This window comes from Capra hircus, chromosome 7 (assembly GCF_001704415.2).
Source record: "Capra hircus breed San Clemente chromosome 7, ASM170441v1, whole genome shotgun sequence".
In the NCBI taxonomy this organism is placed as follows: Eukaryota; Metazoa; Chordata; class Mammalia; order Artiodactyla; family Bovidae; genus Capra; species Capra hircus.
The window spans coordinates 75823714-75846927 of NC_030814.1; the positions used below are offsets into that span (position 1 = coordinate 75823714).

A 23214-nucleotide genomic window follows, 5' to 3' on the forward strand; every position below is an offset into this window, starting at 1 on the left:
CTACCAGGACTGAGGACACCGCAAGTATGTTTATAATGTACTTCTCCCTTTTAAGCTTTCTGGTCCAACAGTCAGAATAAGCCCTAACCTAAAGCATAATTTGACAGCCCTTAACCTTATGCAAGGCTCTTTACGTTTTCACTAGGCTCCCGACGTTGAACATTCAAAGCACAGCGTCCCTCACAAACCTTTAAGACATTGGTTTATCCTCAGCAGTGGGTGGAGCCTTAGGAGGGCTTGAGCTCGGGATTGGCCAACATCTCCCTCGAAGAGGCGTTTTCCTCTTGCTGTTCTGTCAGCGGTGGTAAAAAAGTGAATCCTTTACCGCAGTATTCCTTTTCGCCCCGAGAATCTCGCGATATTTCGGCCAAAGGGACCTAGCGACGCGTAGGGAGCCGCCGAGGCCATTGGGGGTGGCGGGCACCGGGGCTTGCAAGGCCAGGTCAGGTGAGGAGGGCGAGTGCGTGCTGCTTGCGACACTTGGGCTCGGTCCGGGCCAGCCACCCAGACCTCAGGGAAGTGTTGCGGACGGCGTGGCCCTCCTGGCCGGTGAGTCGGCCGGGGGTCGCGGCCGCTGGGTTGACCCAGAGCTTCACCTGGGCCCGCGTGGACTGTGACAGGTGCGCGGACGAGCGCGGCGCTCCGCCTGCTCGCTGGCCCGCCCCCTCCGGGCCTCACAGGCCGGGGCTCGGGATGAGCTGCGGGCCGCAGCTGAGCGGCTCCGGCTTCTGGCGCCTGTCGCTGCAGAACGGCCGCCGCCCGTGAAGGAAAGAGGGAGGGAAGCGACCGCTGACCCCGGGCATGAGCCGGACACGACGTCCGTTGCTGGACTGAGGCGCAGACATGAACCTGCACCAGGTGCTGACCGGGGCCGTGAATCCCGGCGATCACTGCTTCTCGGTGGGCAGCGTCGGCGACCAGCGCTTCACGGTGAGTGGGGGAGGCTCCCTCGTCGCCCGTGCCGAGTCCGCGCCCCTGAGTCAGCCGGTCTCGGCCCAGAGCAGCGGGCGGAGGCCCAGAAAACCTCGTCGCCCTTGCGGGGGTCCCCCACGTCCCAGGGGGAGGTCCCCACTCTTTAGGGTCGGCAGACCTGGCCTTTGAGAACGGAGGCGGCAACAGCACTTGGGTCATTGAGCTACTTAATGTTTACAGAGACTACACTCGGAAGCTAGAATGTTTTGTAGGATTTTTTCAAGCTTTAATCTGACATCTTTGGGTTGGAGTGGTTTAACAATGTCGTTGCTGTGTAATGTGTGTGGGGGCTTTTTATTGCCCAAGTCCATAGGCTCTTAATTGTTAAATTTAGGAATAGCTGGGATTAGTTTCATTTCTTCCTCTGAGTTAAGGTCACGTTTTTGTAGTTAAAAAGAGTGGGTGTCTTAAAAAAAAAAAAAGTTAAAACAATTACTAATGGTTTGCTGTCAACAACTAACTCGTAGTAAAAGTATAGTGAAAACAGTGCTTTTCATTTAGTTTTCTTTAAGTTCACTGGGAATAACTTTGGAAAGAGAAAACTACTTTTGTTAATGGTTCACTCCTGCCATCCTTGCACTCCGTATTTGAGTGTAGAAGTCCTGGGAGACTTTTATTTTAGATTGTTCGTATTAATTACCAAAAATTACATTACTGTTTTTCAGTAAAACTCCTCTTTCATTTGTGGTAGTTCCATGTTAAAGTTTAAATGGAAGTGTCGTGTTTTTCTTTTGTCTTTCCCAGATAGTGAAAGGAGGGCCCCAAACTTTTGCTTCTTACCAAAATATTGACATTTTCTTCCTTAACTGTAATTTTTTAAAGAATTTTTTGTGGTTATTATCATGATTTCAAGCTTTAGGTCAGTATTGTACATAATTGTCTATATCTAAATATAATTATAGGGCTCATGATTTTTGCTACAACTTGAATAGTTATTAAGCTATCTCTTAAGAGTTGTGATTGTTACTTAATTTTGATTGTTACTTAAATCTTTTTATCCACTTTTGACTATTTTTTGTCATATTTGTCAGACAATAAATAATAGAAAAGAACCCAGTAATCATTATTTAATATGGTGTAGTCATTTAGTACCTGAATTCGCTTTTAGTGCCAACCAAGTACTTTGCTTTTAAATAGTCTGTTCCTTCCCTGTAGAGTGACTCATATATGCCTTAAATTGCACTTGACACTAGGAGTTTTAGAGATTCTAATTCTAAATGTTAACCTTGCTTCAGTGCTCAAAGGAGAGAGTGAACTCTGAGGGTGGTAGAGGGCCACCGGAGTCTCCCAGCAGATGAACACTGTTGTTGCTGTTCAGAAAATAAAGATCATCCTAAGGAAATTTTTCTAATGGGAGATTTTTGGATGGTAACATTTCGTTCTCTGACATCTCCTAAAGTTATATGAATGCTCCTCTAATGTAAATTCTAACAACCTTATCTGAGAAGGCATTCAGAATCTATTAATATGTAAGCAGTGTTGTGAACTTCAAAGTATATACAGTATGCTGACTTATTTATGCACCTAGATGGCCAAAGTGTTTATAAAATTTTGGTGAATGCTTTTGTTATTTTAAAGGATAGGTGAGTTAATGTGTCAAAGATAAGAAGAATGTCCTATGCCATCATGTAGCTTGCTGCTCAGGTTTACTGAATTTTAAAATGTATTTCCATAGACCAAGCCTTAATCACCTCCTGCCAAGCCTCTTGTAGATTTCTCTCAGATCTCAGGAATCAGTGCAGTAAATAAGGTGAAAATAAACATTTTGTTATTGTTTAGTATGAAGAGATCCCAGGTCTCTCTGATTCTCATGGTAGTTTATTAACAATCATCTTTTTTCCTTTGCAGCTAATCTACCCTGACTATTTAATATTAAATCGATTCATTATAAACTATATTTCTTGCCCTCAGTCTTCTGGATACTATATACATCTTAAATTTAATCTATCTTGAAATTATCCTTTTTTCTAAAAAGTAGAACCTCTTGTTTACTCCTTGAATTTTGTTTTTAACCTCTTTTGATTTGGCTTTTTTTTTTCTTTTCATAGAAAGAGAACAAACATTAATGGTAGATGGTATGTGCAGACTAAAAATATTTCCCTAAATTCTAGTTTTACTTCACTGAGGGACATGAAATCTTCCTCTTACAGGCCCACTTGAAGAATTATTTTGTTTCTCTTGTTAAATTATACCTTCTCTAAAGACATATTTAATGTTTGTAATTCTTCTCTTTGCATGTTTGCAGATAACTTATTTGTTCTTATTTTAAAAGATTACAAGAGATGAGATCCTGTTTTCTGAATATAGCCTGACAGGATTTAAATTGAAATAAAATTGAGTGCCATTTCTCATGGATTCTAGATTTTAAAATATGACATTTCCAATATAGTATATATGAGACACTTTTTTTTGCTACTTAAACTGGCATCAAACTAGTTTGACTTTTCTGTTAATAGGAAAACTTCCAGTAGGCAGTGACCTTGTCTGTTCCACTTCAAAGCACTTTATTTGCACTTTCATTATATTAGTAACCTGTTTTGCCTTGTGTATGTATGTCTTCCAGAGTTTCATTGTGAGTGCCTAGAACCGTGATTGAAGTACTGGTGTCACCTGATACTAGCATCATTATCTGAATTCAATTTCCAACCTAGTCCTTACAGTTAGTTATACATCCATGGGGAAATTCTTTTACATTCTGTGAGTTTCTTTTTTTCTTATCTGTAAAATGAGGCTAAGGAAAGCGGATTCATAGGGTTGTTACATGAAAAACTATTAAGTTCATTGCTTGGTACCTGTAAAACTCTTAAAAATGCCAGTTGTTATAAAGGCTAAACTTATAGTGCTTAGGTTGAATACTAATTAAATCGATGAATAATAGTAAAGAAATCTTACTGCTATATAATTAAAAATTGCAGTTTTAAGAAGTATTTTTAATCATTTAGATTTGAGTTCAAATAAAATACCTCAATTAAAGTTAAAAATTTTTTTTTCAATATCAGTTATTATGCATTTTACCCTAAATATTAGATGAACAAGCAGGAGAAATTTCAGGTATATTAGCAAAAATTCTTTAATTTTTCTTTCTTTATGTGTCTTCTTCCTTCATTCCTTTTTCCTTGTTAATTTCCTACAGTCTTTAGAGTGAAAGTATATGAGCACCTGGCCCTAATCTGTTGACGACTTTTGTTTTTAGAAAAAGAAAATATTGTTTTTCATAGTTAAAAACAGGCATAGTCAGTTAGATCTGGTTTTCTAATATTTCTGTGCATGCTAGTGATATGTGCTTTAATATATAATAGATTATCTGTACTTAGTGTTGAAATTGTGTTTTTATTGAAATGGAAAGGGAGGTAATTTTCAAGAGACAGATTGTGTTAATATTTAGGACTTTCTGTCTCTAGTTTGTAATTTAAATACCTTGGCTATATGAGGAATAGCAAACAAACAATAGCTCCAGACTCTCTTCTGTGTTGGACAACTCAGTATTCCCAACCAAAGGGACCCAGATTAGAAGTCAAAAGACTTATTGCAGCTATCTGGATGTTGGTAGAGAAATGGAGGCTGAATTAGCATTCTCCTTCAACTTTCTGTAATAGTAAGCATCCTTTAGTTTGAATTTTTCTTTTGTTCACTGTAGGGAAGCCTTTATAGGAAGTTCTTTTTTTGGAGAAGCATGTGAATGGAGAGAATACAGGAGGGAAAAGTTTGATAATGTATGTATCTGGAGAGAGAATGATTTTTGTGGTACTCATAGGCCATTACGGGTACAAATTAGACTTTAAATATTTGGTTTATTTTAAAATATTGTATTTTAAGTAGTATTAAGTGAAAAAAAAGTAAAGTTGCTCAGTCGTGTCCGACTCTTTGTGACCCCATGGACTATAGCCTACTAGGCTCCTCTGTCCATGGGATTTTCCAGGCAAGAGTACTGTAGTGGGTTGCCATTTCCTTCTCCAGGGGAGCTTCCCGAACCAGGGATCGAACGCCAGTCTCCAGCATTGCAAACAGAAGCTTTACCATCTGAACCACCAGGGAAGTTGAAATCTTAATGTTGTGTTTTAATTAATGAGAATAATATTAATTACAATATGCCAAATATAAGTCATTTAACCAGGAAGTACACCCGGAGGAAATTCTTCGGGATATTTACCTGATATGGTTGGTTAAAATAAAACAGTGAAAACAGGAAATCTAACTGTTATACAGAAATCACAGGATTTCCATATTAGAATGATGACTGTTGCAACCTTGGGTAATTTTTAAAATTTAGAATATTTGAGACAGTTGTCTGCCAAACTTAAAGTTAAAAATAATGTTTGTTATATGCTAAATAGCATGCATATGAACTCAATTTTTTCTTTGCACCTTGTTTAGCCTCAGTTAGTAATCGTAATATTACATGTGCCTAATAAAAGGATTTTCATTTGTCAATTTAATTTTCATTGCTTAGTAGTAAGTTATTCTGATTACGGATCTTTTGACAGAAGCAGCTAGTGTATCAATTGTAATATATGCATATTACTTTTGAAACTTGGGTAGCATGGCAGTTTATTTGATAAACCAGTTCTGTTCTTTTAATGATTGTTTTAATAATAGGGCAACTTGAAATGAAGTTTTTAGAGCCATTTATTTTGTTAAAAATCTATGAAACTCTGTAGATTTTGGTTTAAAGTATTATGTATAATATATTTAAAACCAGGTAGATTAGTAGAGATGGATTATTTTAAAATCATACATATCCGATTTTGTTTATTTTTTCTTTATTTTGTTAATGTGTGAATTATTAATACATTGTTTTTTAAATTGAAGTATAGTTGATTTGCAATATTGTGTTACTTTCAGGTTTACAGCGAAGTGAACTGGATTTATATATGTGTATATATATGATTATTTTTCCATTATAGGCTATTATAAGACATTGAATATTATTCCCTGTGAAAGTGAAGTCGCTCAGTCGTGTCCGACTCTTTGCGACCCCATGGACTGTAGCCTATCAGGGTCCTCTGTCCATGGGATACTCTAGGCAAGAATACTGGAGTGGGTTGCCATTTACTTCTCCAGGGGATCGTCCCAATCCAGGGATCGAACCCTGGTCTCCCGCATTGCGGGCGGACACTTTACCATCTGAGCCACCAGGGTCTCTTTATTGCTTTTCTGTTTTATGTTTAGTAGTTCATGTCTGTTAATCCCATCCTCCTATTTATCATTTGCCCCCTTCCCTTTTCCTTTTGGTGACTCTAAGTTTGTTTTCTTCATCTGTGAGTCTGTTTCTGTTTTGTCTATAGATTGATTTGTATAATTTTTAAAATTCCACATATAAATACTATCATACAGTATTTGTCTTTTTTTCTCCCTGACTTCGCTTAGTGTGGTATTCTCTAGATCCGTTCATGTCACTGCAAATGACAATATTTTATTCTTTTTATGATAAATATTCTGTTGTATATATGTACCACGTTTTCTTTATACGTTTATCTGTTGATGGACACTTAGGTTGCTTCCATGTCTTGGCTGTTGTAAATAATGCTGCTATGAACTTTGGGTACAGAGCCCATTTTAAAGTTTGTTTTCCCAGTTTGGTTTGGTGTACTTACATGCTTATTAACTTGTCATGTTGTGTAAACTCTAGTGATTGAATTAATTTTAATAATCTATTTAAAATATCCATAAGAAGATGCATCTATTTCAAGTGATTTTTGCATGATACCCAGTTTGGATTATCTGTACAGGGTCACCTCTCTCCTTTTTTTTTCCCTAAGCCTTATTGAGATACAATTGGTGTTAACATTGTGTGAATTTAAAGTATACAGTGTTATGATTTGATACACATACATATTATGAAATATTTACCACAATGAGATTAGTTAATGTATCCTTTACCTCACATAATAACCACTTTATTTTTATGATGAAAACATTAAAGATTTATTCTAATAGCAACTTTCAACTGTACAGTATAGTATTGCTAGCCATAGTCACCCTGCTATACATTAGATTCCTGGAACTTACTCATCTTATGACTGAAAGTTTGTATCCTTTGACCAACATCTCCCATTTTACCACCCACAGCCCCTGGCAACCACCATTCAATTCTGTTAGTAAAATATTTCTATTAGTAAAAATGTTTTTAGATTCCACATGTAAGTGGAATATATATGTACAGTATTTGTCTTTCTCTGACTTAGCGTAATGCCTTCAAGGTTATCACAAGTGGCAGGGTTTTATTTTTGTGTGTGTGTGACTGAACAATATTCTTTGGTTTTTGTGTACGTGTATAAAATATATTTTTAAAAATCCATTCATTCACTGTTGGACACTAAGGCAGTTTCCATATCTTGGCTTTTATGAACAATGCTGAAATGAATATGGGAGTGCAGGTATCTCTTACAGTGACTTCATCATCTTTGGATATAGTCCTAGAAGTTGAATTGGTGGAACATAGGGTAGTTTTGCTTTTAATTTTTTCAAGACTGTTCCATACTGTTTTTGTGTGCTTGTTTTTGTGTTTGTTTCCTTTGCCTGTGCTGTGTCTTCATTGCTGTGCGTGGGCTTTATCTAGTTGCAGCGAGTGGGGACTACTCTCTAGCTGCAGTGCATGTGCTTCTCATTGCAGTGGCTTCTCTTATTGTGGACATGGGCTGTGGGTGCATGGGCTTCAGTAGCTGCAGCACGCAGTCTCAGTAGTTGTGGCATTTGCACTCTAGAGTGTGGGCTCCGTAGTTGGGGCCCACAGGCTTAGTTGCCTTGCCGCATGTGGAATCATGTGGAGCGGGAACTGAGCCTCTGTTCCTGCACTGGCAGGCAGATTCTTAACCACTAGACCACCGCTAGACCACCGCCAGGCCACCGCCAGACCACCGCCAGGCCACCGCCAGACCACCGCCAGACCACCGCTAGACCTTCCATATTGTTTTTCACGGTGGCTATGCCAGTTTACATTCTCACCAAGAGTACACAAGGATTCCTTTTCTTCACATTTTTACCAACACTTATCTTTTATCTTTTTGATGATAGCATCCTAATGGGTGTGAGGTGATATCTCATCCAGTTTTGATCGGCATTTCCCTGATGATTAGGGATATTGAATGTCTTTTCATGTACCTATTGACCATCAGTACCTCTTCTTTGGAAAAATGTCTGTTTGAGTCCCCTGCCCATTTTTAACTGGATTGTTTTTGCTATTGAATTATGAGTTCTTTATATATTTTAGATAATAACTTTTTATCAGATAAGGTTTGGACATACTTTCTCCCATTTTGAAGGTTACTTTTTCATTTTGTTGATGGTTTCTTTTGCTGTGCAGAAGCTTTGCAGTTCAGTGTACTCTTATTTATTACTGCTTTTGTTGCTTGTGCTTTTGGTGTTCAATTAATCATCACTGATTGTCAAGGGGCTTTCCCCCTATGTTTTCTTCTAGGAGTTTTGTTGTTTCCAGTTTTATTTTTCAAGTTTAGTTTTTGATTCATTTTTGAGTTTGTTTGTGTGTGTGATGTAAGACACGGGTTCAGTTTCATTCTTTTGCACAGGGATGTCCAGTTTTCCCAGTGTCAACTTACTGAAGAAACTATCTTTTCTCTATTGTTTATTCTTGGCACGTTTGTCAACAATTAGTTGACTATATATGTGTACGTTATGTCTGGGCTTATGATTCTGTTCCTTAGGTCTCTGGGTCTGTTTTTATCTTGATACCATATTGTTTGGATTATTATAGTTTTGTAATATAGTTTGAAATCAGGAAATGTGATGATTCCAGCTTAGTTATTCCTTAAGATCACTTTGACTATTTGGGATCTTTTGTGATTCCATGTGAATTTTAGGATTTTTTTTTTTTTCCTCTGTGTGAAAAATGCTACTGGAATTTTGATGGAAATTACATTGAATCTATAAATGGTTTTGTGTAGTATGGACATTGTAACGATATTAACTCTTCTAATTAGAAAACAAAAGGCGTCTTTTCATTTATTTGTGTAATCTTCAGTTTCTTTAATCTATGTCTTAATAGTTTTCAGTGTCCAAGACTTTTTACCGGTTAAAGTTATTCTAAAGTATTTTATTCTTTTTGATGCTGTTGTAGATTGGATTGTTTCCTTAATTTCTTTTTTGAATAGTCTATTGTTAGTGTACAGAAATGCAGTTATTTTTTTATGTTGGTTTTAGATTCTGCAACTTTGCTGACTTTACTAGTTATAAAAGTTTTTTGGTAGAGACTTCATGGTTTCTATATGTAGTATCTTGTATTCTGAAAACAGGCAATATTATATCTTCCTTTCTGATTCAAAGGCATTTTATTTCTGTTTCTTGCCTAATTACTCTGGCTGGGACTTCAATATTAGGTTGAATAGAATTGGTAAAAGTGTGGGCATCCTTGTCTTGTTCCTGATCTTGGAGGAAAGCTTTTAGCTTTTTACCATTGACTGCATTAGCTGTGAGCTTGTCATATATGGCTTTTATGGAACCATCCTGCATCTCAGGGATAAATATGGTGTATGATCTTTTTAGTGTGCTATTGAAATCAGTCTTTGAGTATTTTGTTGAAGATTTTTGCATCTATATTCGTCAGAGAAGTTGGCCTGTAGTTTTCGTAGTGTCCTTGTATAAATTTGGTGTATATAAAATTTTGGTGCCAAAGTTCTTTCCTTCTCAGTCTCCAAGGCTGAAAATATATTAGTCAAATTCTGTGTTCATAAATTACTAAGTATTTTCATGCCTTCTTTCTTTCAGTGTAGATGTAGTTTTTGTTTGCAATGTAGTTAGTTCATTTGTTTACCCCCCATTCTGATAGATTTATTTATGATGTTAATAAGTTTCAGAAATCATAACTAGCATCCATTGGTAAATGAATGAATAAAGATGCGTAGGTATGTGTGTGTATGCATGTGTATATATATATTTTCTTTATTCATTCATCTACCAATGGATGCTGGTTATGAATTTTGAAATTATTAAATTACTCATATATACATATGTACATGTACACACACAAATACACATATGCATTCATTTTCATCCATATATGTGTACACACAATGCCTACACACACACACACACACAATGGAATATTAATCATAAAAAAGAGTGAACTCTTGACATTTGTGACAAAATATGTGGATCTAGAGGGTATTATGCTAAGTGAAGTAAGTCAGGCAAAGACAAGTCAGCCAGCCCTTTTCTACTTATTTTCTTAATTTTTCACTTAATACTATCTCCTAGAAATCACTCCAAGTCAGTTCATAGGTTTCTTCCTCATTCTTTTTATAGCTGTGTAATACTCCATTTACCTATGTGCTATAGTTTATTCAACCAGTATTCTGTGCACAGCAGGATTTTTAAGAAGATACTTACATAATCTTGAAAATAATTGAGAAACAGAACAAAATGCAAATATAGTTTGAATCTTTAATGCATTTTATATCAATAACCTCAGATATGCAGATGACACCACCTTTATGGCAGAAAGTGAAGAGGAACTAAAAAACCTCTTGATGAAAGAGGAGAGTGAAAAAGTTGGCTTAAAGCTCAACATTCAGAAAACAAAGATCATGGCATCCGGTCCCATCACTTCATGGGAAATAGATGGGGAAACAGTGTTAGACTTTATTTTTTTGGGCTCCAAAATCACTGCAGATGGTGACTGCAGCCATGAAATTAAAAGATGCTTACTCCTTGGAAGAAAATTTATGACCAACCTAGATAGCATATTCAAAAGCAGAGACATTACTTTGCCGACTAAGGTCCGTCTAGTCCAGGCTATGGTTTTTCCAGTGGTCATGTATGGATGTGAGAGTTGGACTGTGAAGAAAGCTGAGCGCCGAAGAATTGCTGCTTTTGAACTGTGGTGTTGGAGAAGACTCTTGAGAGTCCCTTGGACTGCAAGGAGATCCAACCAGTCCATTCTGAAGGAGATCAGCCCTGGGATTTCTTTGGAGGGAATGATGCTGAAGCTGAAATGCCAGTACTTTGGCCACCTCATGCGAAGAGTTGACTCATTGGAAAAGACTCGGATGCTGGGAGGGATTGGGGGCAGGAGGAGAAGGGGACGACAGAGGATGAGATGGCTGGATGGCATCACTGACTCAATGGGCGTGAGTTTGTGATGTGAACTCCGGGAGTTGGTGATGGACAGGGAGGCCTGGTGTGCTGCAATTCATGGGGTCGCAAAGAGTCGGACATGACTGAGCGACTGAACTGAACTGATGTTTAATTAATTACATTATCAAAAAACTATAAAAATTAAAATTCTATAGTCAAGAAAATCAGTTTTTTTTTTTTTTTTGTATTATAAAGCCCCAAGGACTATCCATACTCCAACTCATGAAGTATGGACTACAATTGGTTATATTCTTTTTTTGTTGTTTTTGTTTTTTCCATTTACCAGTTTATTGCCATCCACTAATTGTAACTCTGAAAGAAGAAAGGGCAGACTGAATGAGAGAGAGATTCTAGATGAAGAGCAATAACATTTGTTTGACTGAAAAATTTACCAGAATTGGGCTTTCCTGATGGCTCAAATGGTAAAGTGTCTGCCTGTAATGCGGGAGTCCTAGGTTCTATCCCTGGGTCGGGAAGATCCCCTGGAGAAGGAAATGGCAAGTCACTGTAGTACTCTTGCCTGGAAAATTCCGTGGATGGAGGAGCCTGGTAGGCTTCAGCCCATGGGGTCACAAAGAGTCGGACACGACTGAGCAGCTTCACTGGTTACCAAAATTAGGAATAGATAGCTTTGCATCCTCTAGTACTATCACTAAGGAAAAATTAACTGACAGGCTGTTATAATATAATACAGTAGCAGGAAAAAAGCAAGGGTAATCCAGGACTGGATACGTCTTTGAATGATCACGGTTTATATGTATTATGAGTTGGCATCTTTCTATTGGGTAGGTGTCTATTTCTGAGATAACTTTGCATTTATCAAGTCTGAAAATGTTCAATACTCGTATTAAACATTAATTAAGCAATAATTTTGTGAGATACTTCAGGATTAATTGTAGACTTGATTCAGGAAAATTTAATCATGATTGACAGAAATAGGTGCAACACAATATCTAAAATTAGATAGATAATTGCAGTACACGAAAAGAAGGCAGAGGTTATGAACACATTAAAATGTGTGCATGTGTATATGTGTGTGTATATATATGTATATAAATAAATGTATATATATATCCTGGCTAATGGAAATTGAAACAGATTTGTGTTGTGAGAAGGAAATCTAAATTGTAAACACTCTGCATTTAGTATAATATTTTGGTAAACAGTGATAGTATTTTATCAAAATTTAAAATGTAGGAGAAAATCAGTTTCTAAAATATTAAGGTATTTTAAAGGATCATTAATGAAAAGGTTTCTTAAATTGCTTTTTGGAATTTATTCTTGAGGATAATTTATCTTGTGACAAGCCTTGTGATCCTTTCGTGGGTATTTACACAGAGGTGAGCAGACCATCATGAGGTTTTTTGTTTGTTTTCTGAGCCAGTTTTTTCCACTAGTGACACTAGTAGAACCGCACTTGATTTCTCCCAGTTCTTTTAGGAAGATCCCAGGCAAGCATGCTTAACTAAGGAAGTTCCTGTGCTACCACTGAAGGAGCACTAGATCAGAAGTCAAAATCAAGCCCACTCTGCCACTCTAGAAGCTGTCAGCCAGTTTAGGCCTAATTTTTTTTGATAATGTGAGCAGATTTATTTGTATGTTCTTTCAAATCCCTTTTGTAATATTTTTTGTAGCTTATACAGAACCATTTTGGCCTTTGTAGGATTTATGGCCATAAAGTATATATATTAAGTATAATATTTTTTGCATTAAGTAAATTGTATGTGTATGTGCAGAAGAGATGAGAAAGTAAGGAATTACTGAGATTTTCAGAACTTACCAGGATGAAAAACAGTTTGTGATGGATATTTTATTTTCAGTTATGCTGCATATAACAGCATAGGATGACAGTCATGTGCTCTTAAATGGAAGATACTTCTGTGATCTAAGATCAGAGAACAAGATAAACTTGAACCCTACCTTTTTGCCGTGGACTTTAACTTGTAGTGATGGAAATGGATAACATGCAAGATATTTACAAATTGTGGTATATGCTATGAAGAAAAAAACCAGAAAGTCATTAGAGGAGAGGGAGCAAGAATATGAGTATATTGAGGAACTGAGACCTGAATGTTGAAAAGAAGTTAGACAAAGACTAGGCAGGTAGAAGCAAGGTAAACCACCCTGAGGTGGAAAAAGATTGATATGTCCAGGGAACAGAAAAAAGAGTAATATAGGGGCAGGAGCCATTTGAAGGGATGAAAGAGTAGCTTGAGATGGATTTGGGAAATTAGGGTAATCATTTAGGGCATTGACATTGGTAAAAAGTTGAGATTTTGTTCCAAGTCCAATGAAGCAACTATTGAAGGGACTTAATCAGGAAAAATTACTTGGTGTAATGAACACTTTTAAAAGATCACTTTTGTCTTTGTGTGGAAAGGAGTTGTAGAGGGAAGCAAGAATGGAAGTGATCAGAGTATAAGCAATCATGCAGGAGAGAGATGATGGTAGTTTAGATAAGTGCAGTAGCATTCAATCAAGATGGAAGAAGTGAAAGGAATTGGTATATATTTTGCAGATAGGACTGACTGATGGATCTGTATGCGGGAGGTAAGAGAAATATTCTCAAATAATAAAGATTTTTAAAAAATATTTAAAATTAGTCTGTTAAAACATAATATTTAATACCAGTGTTTTATATGATAAAATATTTTGTTGACAATTTTATCATTTTTATTTTATTTTGTTCTTTTTTGTTTGTTTTTAGGCTTACGCATCTGGATGTGACATTGTTATACTGGGAAGTGATTTTGAAAGACTGCAAATAATCCCAGGAGCTAAACATGGAAATATTCAAGTAGGATGCGTAGATTGTTCAATGCAACAAGGCAAGGTTTGTAATCTTGTGGTAATATGAGATTTGTTTTGAGTATGGTTTTTGTGAGTATAGTCTCTGAAGTATCATTTCTTGTTGAATTAGAGACTTACTGTGTTTCCAAGACAATGTAGCTATAGATTTCTTGGTCTCTCTAGCTGTGCCCTAGAGAACAAAATTCCTGACTTAAATGTATCTTAGAGACTGTCAGGAATTTGTTCTTGTATAATCTTGAAATATAGCATAATTTTCTCTGTGAGTTGACAGATATAATATTTATTGCCTGTAGAATAGATGTAAAGCTTACTTATTTCAAAATTTATTCGATTGAAGGAAAGGAATAACAATAAACTTCAGTCTAGAAATAAACTCCTGAAAAGAAATTATTGTAAGAATCCTGCTTTGTCTTTAAACAGGTCGTTATCTCCTTGTAACTTGGGGATAAACTTTGTTAAAAAAAAAAATCAACATAAATGCTATAATTTTTTAAGTAATTTATTCCAAGTCTATAGAAAAGTGAAAAATTCAGTCAACTTCTATTTACATATGAAAAGGAAAAAAATTGCCTTGAAAGTGAAATAGCAACAAAAACAAAAGAAATGGGTTATATGATTTCACATCAGGTTAAATATGGTTTCTGTATAGTACCAGAGTTGGGAGAGTTATACTTACAAACAGTATAGTATAGAGCTTAATATAGCACCATACAGGCATAGATGACCAAGCCTAGATACAGTTGTAGCTAGACTAGGGTGAACTTGGCAAATGTAATTTTTTTTTGCTAGATACTTAAAGTATATTGTTTGACTCTGTGATACTGTTAGACCATTTTGTGTGAGAAATCAAAATGGTCCCAACCTTATTTTTAATCTAATCATTCCTAGTAAACTTGCCATTCTGAAAAGTTATGTTTGCAGACCTAGCTTAAAGATATTCATGGTAAAGTCGTTTCAACTCTTGTAGTCTTTGCTTGTTTTTTTGGACTACTGTTTTTTGTTTTGTTATTCACCTACCCCTTCCTTTCAGTAGAGTTGCAGGTGTTTTATCTGTCTTTCTTTTGTTCATGTCTTTCATTCTCCCTGTATTACAAAAATGATTTTTATTATGGAATGCCCAAAATCCTTGAAACTTTTTTCCTTTATCTTCATTTTTGCTTTATCTCCTAGCTCTGTAGTTCTGTAATCTTGATTATATGAAAACTCACTTCTACCATCTAGATTCACATGAGGCTGGTTAATGTTGGAAATCTAATTTTAGTAATTTCCAATATGAATTATCTTTTTGGGATAAGCTATACTATGGGCTTCCCTGGTGGCTAAGATGGTAAAGAATCTGCCTAAAATGCAGGAGACCTGGGTTCGATCCCTGGATCAGGAAGATCTGCTGGAGAAGGGGATGGCCACCTACTCCAGCGTTCTTGCCTGGAGAATTCCATGGACAGAGGAGCTTGGTGGGTTACTATATTACATGAAATCCAGGTTAGAATGAAGAGGTCATTTGGTTTTATAATCATTCTGATAAAGGGTACATTTCATTTGTTTTACAGACAGTATCAGTATAATCAAATGATTCCTTAAGATATCAAGATGAAAATTTATAGGTTTTGGTATTTGGGACTTGTGTTTAACTTTTAGAAGGAAGTGCTTTTTGATACCATAGGCATCAATACTTTATCATTACTGTTTTTATCTTTGTAGTACTACCAGATCAGTTTTCCTAAGAAAATTTGTCTGCATTTGACTTGTTTGTCTGTCTGCATTTGACTTGTTATTCATTTGCTTTAAACTGTTCTTAGTTTCCCATTACTCTAGAAAAGTTTAGATTGTTCACCTTGGTTTGAGACTTTCTTTAACCCACTCACACCTACCTTTTTGGCCTCATGTTCATTATTCTCTTTCTGGCTGGGCTGATGGTCAGTCACCTCCCAACATACTTCTTTTAATATTTACACTTGTATTCATACTGTGCTCTATTTCTGAAATTGAACACTCACTGCAGTTTGAAATCCTAGCCACACATAAAGGCACAAACTAAACACTCCTGGATGAACTCAGTGTAGATTTCTGTATTCTCAGAACTCCTCAGAGCACTTAAAAATATCTACTCCCATATGTATGTTATATCCTCATTTCTTACTCTTCTTCACTAGGTTATATTTCTTATCTTTATTCCTGATCATTCATTCTATCTATATATCTGATTTCTGATGTTTTAATATTCTTCATTTGTGACTCACTCAGGCTGCAGTTGTAGCTACTTCATAAAACAGAGCCAGCAAGGTTTATTTTTCATTGATTAAGGGGTAAATTTTAAAGATACTCAAGTAGAATATTGAAAAAGTATACTTCTAAAGAGTTCACGAAGGAATAGATCTAAGTTTTATCTCCAGTGAGTTAAATATACAGTGACAGAATTGTGAACTTTTGAGGAGAGGTAACCTAAAAACTGATTTTTAAGTCATCAAATTCTATAAGGAATGCATCAATACATTTTCTTATGTGAGGAAGGGAATTAACATTTAGTGTTCTTTACCAGATGCTTTACAGATGTTATTTTGGCCCTCAGTTCTACTAGGAAGATAATGCGATACATATTGTAAATGTAGATAGGGAAACTGAGGTTCAAAGAGATTACCTTGCTGGTATACAGTAAGTGACAGTGCTGGGATTTTGACCCAGATATGGTAACCCCCAAAACTGACATTCTCAAGTATTGGTGAAAGAAATTTTGTGTTGAGTATTTTGTAAGTTATACTATTCATTTCCTTTGCTCTTTTGATTCATAAGTAACAACATATTTATAAGTTTTCTTTGTTTTTTCTTTTTAAAAGATTGCAGCATCCTATGGAAATGTTATTTCTGTTTTTGAACCAGTTAACCTACCGAAGCAAAAGAAAAATCTGGTCAGTAATTTATCTTTTTCTATTAGAAATGGAAATATGTATTAAAAGATAACATTTTTAAGAGTACAAAATTAGAGTGATTGTCACATAAATCAGTATGAATTGTACACTGTAAATACAGACAACATGCTGAATGCCACTTCCTTCTTTAAAAATGTGTAAATGTTTCATTGAAGTAGAATTGAACTAAATTGTGCTTACTGAATTATCTTGAAATGCTTTTTTTTCCCCGTCTGTCACTTTTTTTTCTTTTATTAAGTATTTGAAGAGTCAACAACTTGAAATTTGTCAGTTACTCTATTAATAGTGGCAGACTTCATTGTCCAGTCATATGTGGCACTGGTTTTTTGTTTCTGTGATCTTTTTTCGTATAGCTTTTTTCTTTGTATATTTTGTTCTTAAAGTGACATATTTCTATTCAAAATCTTAACATACCCCTTGGACTTAATTTCTTGCCCTTATTAAATCATGGAATAATTGTTAGTGGGTCAGTGAATGTTTTTTCTTTCTAAGGAATCTATATTCAGGAATAGTTCTGAAAGTTTCTTAAAACAATAGTTTATAAATATTGAGGTTATATAGTAAATTTTTTGTGTGTTTTGATACCCTTAAATATAGCAGACCAGGGTATTTTACTCATCTCTACTGAAGGTTAAACTACTGATTTTAAGTGAAAGAGGATCAGTATAGTGTGGTCTAAAGACCATTGTCGTAGGAGTCATAGAAATGGTTTACTTATCTGCTGCTCTGTAGCTGTTTGATATTAAGCAAGTCGGCCTTAAGAGGTTCTTTGCTCAATACCAAAATTGTTTAACATCTATTTATTCTTGATTTCAAAGACTGGAAATGTGTTAAATGTGAAAAATTAAACAGTGTGTTAATAATAGATTTATCTTATATATCTTTTAACAGTTTTCATTTCATTTTCACTTAGCTTATTAATATCTTACAAATTCCCTCTTAGTTGGGCGGATGTTATTTTTTTTTTTAAATAAGGCAGCAGAGGTTCAAAAATATGTAACTTGAGCAGTGAAACAGCAGTTGAGCCATAGCTCTAAGAGTGAAACTAGTTGTCTTGATCCCTAGGTGTGAGCATTCTTTTTCCTTACCTTGTGTTAATGAAAAATATTTTCTCTAGGTTAATTGATGTCCATTTAAAACTTTCATGGAAGGAGAGTCCACACTTCTCTCATTTCTGTTTGTGTTTATATTATTATCTATGAATCCAGTGTTAGAGGCTCTCATACCCTTAGGAATTAGTAGTTGATAGTACTAAAAACATATTTTATAGGTGGCTGTTCCTTCTAAAACACTGTATTTCAAATACTAGTCAATAAATATTTGTTGAATGAAATAACTGACTTTAAAAAATCAGTTTGTTATGTTAAAATGCCTTTATTAATAAAAGTAGAATTTCAGTTATAACTCTTGTACTAGTTATAATTGTTTAATATAATAGTCTGAAAAATTCAATAAGAAGAGGCTGGTTTACTGGTAGCAGCACTGAGTTTGCAGAGAGGGCAGGGAAAAAAAGCCTGATGAATAAAGGGAAAACTGGATCAAATGGAAAAATTATTAACTTGGAAGATGCTCAGAATCTTTAATTCCAAGATATAGTATCAGAGAATCTTTAGAGCCTCATAAAAGTATTGTTTTATTTGTACATTCTGGAATATTCTGTTAAGATGGTAGTTCTTCACAAGAGGTGCACATCAGAATCACTAGTTGATAGTGTGTCCAGGTCCTGCTCTGGGGAATTGTAAATCTGTACCTGTGGGATAGTGCCTACGTACTCATTCATCTAGTTGTAGAGGAAGTCTTCTGTTGATTGAGAGCCATTTCTGCAAAATGTGCTTAGTTGCTCAGTTGTGTCTGACTCTTTGCGACCCCATGGACTATAGCCTGCCAGGCTTCTCTATCCATGGCGATTCTCCAGGCAAGAATACTGGAGTGGGTTGCCATGCGCTCCTCCAGGAAATCTTCCCAACCCAGGGATTGAATCCAGGCCTCCTGCTTCACAGGTGAATTCTTTACTGTCTGAACCACCAGGGAAGCCCACATAGTGTTTCATGAAAGCATATTCAGCAGGTCACCTGTATCAAAATCACTTGGAGATGTTGTTTTAAAGTACAGATTCCTGTGCCCAGTCTTGGACCTTTTGAATCTGAACATTTGGGCATGGGTCTTGAGTCTGAGTTTTTAGTAAACATTTCACATTATTTTCATTCCAAAGTATGGGAACCACTACACTCAGAGTGTTTATGGGTCTCAATCTATTAGAGGTTAGAGAAGTCAACTTAGTAGGCCACAAGCTGACTTTAAAAGAAAATGAAAAAGAATAGAAATGTTAGAGTTCATCACATGTATTAAGAGTAAACTTAGATTGCATTTATGTGTATGCATATATGTGTTCTGGGTTACAGTGCCATGTGTATTTCTTACTGATTTGCATGTTAAAAAAGTTTGAAAAATACTGCTTTAAGGGATGAAAAGCCTTTATATTTATATAAGAGCAGTGTTAACATCTCTTATTCTGAATCTTCACACTTACCATATGCCCTCAGGTGAAGGTGAAACACTAAAAGAGGAGGGATCTTCAAGTAGCAGAGACACAGACATATTTAAAATTAAACCTTTGTTGCTATAATAATAATAATAATAAAGTAATAATAGTAACTTTAAAAGTTTGAGGTTAATACGTATATTGTCCTAGTTGGCAGGTACTTATTGATTGTCTAAATATAGTAAAGACAGACTTTTGGACCTTCCAGGAATGGATATGCTCTCATTGATCTCCATCACATACTCTTTATTTTTCTTGACTAGCCTGAACATTTTATTCTCTTCAAATATGACTCAGTGCTCAATTATAGCTCAAAAAAAACGAGTGCATGTATTATTAAAAATAATTAGTGTCAGTGTATACATTTGACAGAGAAGATGCCAATAATAGACTAAATGACCTTTTTTTCAAATTTTAGGAATTATATAGTCAGTGGCAGAAAAGTGGCCAATTTTTTCTGGACTCCATAGCACACAATATAACTTGGGATCCTGCAGGTAAGAAAAGAAGGATTAACTGAAATAATACTTGTCTAGACTGTTGCTTGTTTTTACTTTCATGTATTTCGGTTCTGCATTGTGTGAAATGATAGAGAACAAAAAAGTAAGTAAAACAAGTTGTGTAATTTTAGAGCTTATACTGAAATGAGGAAAATATGCACCATAATAGTGTCCAGCTATTGTAGGAATGTGTTGTTTTGGGAAGCAGACACTAATTGTCTCTGGAGAATCAAAGTTTCATTGAAGGGGAGCCTTTTAACGTGAGAGTAGATGGACTTTGATAGTGAGGGTGGGGATAGGTTGAAAGGGAAAGTGTTAGTCACTTTTGTGTCCAGATTCTTTGTGACCCCATGGTCTGTAGCCCGCCAAGGTCCTCTGTCCATGGAATTCCCCAGGCAAGAATACCAAAGTGGGTAGCCATTCCCTTCTTCAGGGGTCTTTCCTATCCAGTCAAAATCCTGGTCTCCTGCATTGCAGGCAGATTCATTACCATCTGAGCCACCAGGGAGTGGGGATGGGTTGAGGATGGAAAAAATAAGTGAATTCTAAGAAGAGATAATGTGTATATATATCACTTTTTTGTGACCCCATGGTCTGTAGCCTGCCAAGCTCCTCTGTCCATGGAATTCCCCAGGCAAGAGTAACAAAGTGGGTAGCCATTCCCTTCTTCAGGGAATCTTTCCAACCCAGTCAAAACCCTGGTCTCTTATATTGCAGACAGACTGTTTACCATCTGAGCCACCAGGGAGCAGGGATAGGTTGAGGATGGAAAAAAACAAGTGAATTCTAAGAAGAAATAATGTGTATATGTATCACTTATCTATTTCTGCATTAAAAAACAGTCTTAAAGCAATTTTTACCAGTTTATCAGAGTGAACAAAGGAACAGAGAAAGAAAGCATAGGATATGTTCTGCTACTGGTTAGTACTTCATTGAGACTGGAGTGAGTTTGGTGAAGAGATAAGAATACAGCAGATGGAAAGCCTTTACAGTCATGTAAATAATTAAATAACTTAATTCTTTTAAATTGTATAAAATGTATAGGTTTTTGAATGTGGCTAGTGGCAAACTAAGATTTATGATTTTGCCAGATTTCTCTGGTAGCAGTGTCTTAGAATGATCAGAGACAAGAGGAACAGGAAGGTAAATATTGTATTTTAATTACCTTTGAAAAGTGCATTCACAGTAGTCTCAATGAGAAATAACTTGTTTCAGTGCCCTTATCATTGTAGGTGCTCAGTTCATATCGAGTGACTGATGAAAGGAATACACATATGAGATGTAGTTACATATAGTAGATAAAATGGCTGAGAAAAAAATGTTAATTTAGAATACAAAGTTCAGAACCTTGTGAAATTGTTTTAGAAGATAAAGAGATTACTTCAGATTTTAAAAATTCACAATGTTTTAAAATATTTTCTCTCATGAGCTTGATGCTTGTCGCTAGCTGGCATCTTGCATGTGTATTTTATGCATACAGTGAGAAGAGTAAAAATTTAACCTGGATTCAAATTTGGCATTTAGTAAGGCACTTTGTATTTAACTCTACTATGTATAAGGTTACTCATGTCCAGTTTATGCCTATTGTTCTCATATAATTATTAATAGTGTTATCTTTTATTTTCACACATGTTCCTATTTGGATGATAAATTATATGGTTATTCTATGATAGCACTACAATTTATTGTAATTATTTATTTATTTTGTTAGACAAGGTCTTAGATTCTATTTTATTCTGTAATTTATCTGGGGCCCATCATATATTAAACTGTCAATAAATGTTTATATATATGACTAGAAGTTTTGTGATCATGAGCAGATTACTTAACATATCAAGAATGGTTAATTATGAATGTACTTGCTGCTTTCTGTAAAAAGGTTTTTTAGTACTTACTATAAAAAATATTGTTAGCAAGTGAACTAGATACTTGAAATCTCTTATGAATAACTATAATAAAAACATTTTTTATTTGAAGTGAGTGTTCTTTAGTAATCACTTAGTAGTTGCTTGGAATGTCTGTACCTGTGGTCTGTAAGTACTAATGCTTCAGAAGGTAGCATTGATATTATTATGGATATTGATAGTATTTTAGTTCCTTTGAAATCATCATTACAGTGTTCTATTAGAAGATAACTACTTATTTTTAACATATCTGCTAGTGACTTGCCAATAGTTCATGATGGTTATCTTTTAAATCATGATTTAGTTAAAATTCACAGCAAATTTTATTATTTTTCTTTTTATAATCAAAAGTTTAAAATTTAGAGGTTTGGTTCAGAAATGGGTTATTATTATTATATATATTTGGGAACTCTTGTTTTTTCAAATGAACTTTGTAACTATTTATAAACAGATTTAGAATATATTAAGTGAAATATTAGTATTTCAGTTTTGATGAATATACCTTATTAGTATATGCCAGGCATTGGATATAAAGAATATTTTTCAAGTGATGTTAGTAAACTAACTGTATTACCTTTGTATTGCCACCAGACCCACCATTGCATCTTGCTTAAATCCTAAGATTTACTATTTTAGGCTTAATGCTTTTTTTCCCTCTCCTGTGATAGCCATACCTCTGCCCTTTCTGTTCAAATCAATGTATTATACTATACCCTACCTACTTTTGTTTCATTCTGTAACTAAGGTGAATTATTTTGTATTCTATATTAATTTCTTAATTTGGGGGCATACCTTAATTTCACCCTTAGTTTATGTTAAATAAAACTTATCAAAATTGAATTCACAGATACTGAGAAGTCAGAGGTAGTGGGTGGAGAAGGGTGGGGTTGGGGAGAATAGATGAAATAGGTGAAGGTTATGAGTTATGAAATAAGTCCTGGTATGTAATGCATGACATGGCAACTATGCTTAATTCTGTACTGTGTATTTGAACCGTTGCAGAGAAAGAGTAAATCTTTAAAGTTCTCATCACAAGAAAAAAATATTGTAACCATATGTGTTGAAGAATGTCAACTAGACTTACTGTGGTAGTCATTTCACACTATATGCAAATATTGAATCATTGTGTTATAAACTGAAAGTAATATAATGGTACATGTCAGTTATATCTCAGCCAAAAAAGAACAGGTGTGTTTGTTGGTAAGCTCAACAGTGGGATAATAACCGTGTTTAAATGGAATGTCTTGTTTGTACTCTCTGGGCTGTTTTTATCCGTCTATGAGACTTTCTCATTGGAAAAGACTCTGATGCTGGGAGAAATTGGGGGCAGGAGGAGAAGGGGACGACAGAGGATGAGATGGCTGGATGGCATCACTGACTCCATGGACGTGAGTCTGAGTGAACTCTGGGAGTTGGTGATGGACAGGGAGGCCTGGCGATTCATGGGGTCACAAAGAGTTGGACACGAC

At 35.6% G+C, this 23214-nt stretch overlaps 1 protein-coding gene across 3 annotated transcripts in view; it reads left to right on the top strand.

The window, feature by feature from the left end:
- DMXL1 (Dmx like 1) overlaps positions 362–23214 on the top strand; it is a 134348-nt gene continuing 111495 nt past the window's right edge. For all 3 annotated transcript variants that reach the window (XM_018050665.1, XM_018050666.1, XM_018050667.1), the window contains exons 1-4: positions 362–930; positions 13769–13894; positions 16707–16778; positions 19760–19838. In XM_018050665.1, the coding sequence (XP_017906154.1) occupies positions 844–930; positions 13769–13894; positions 16707–16778; positions 19760–19838 (364 nt within the window). In that variant the 5' untranslated portion in view covers positions 362–843. The remainder of the gene's footprint in view (positions 931–13768; positions 13895–16706; positions 16779–19759; positions 19839–23214) is intronic.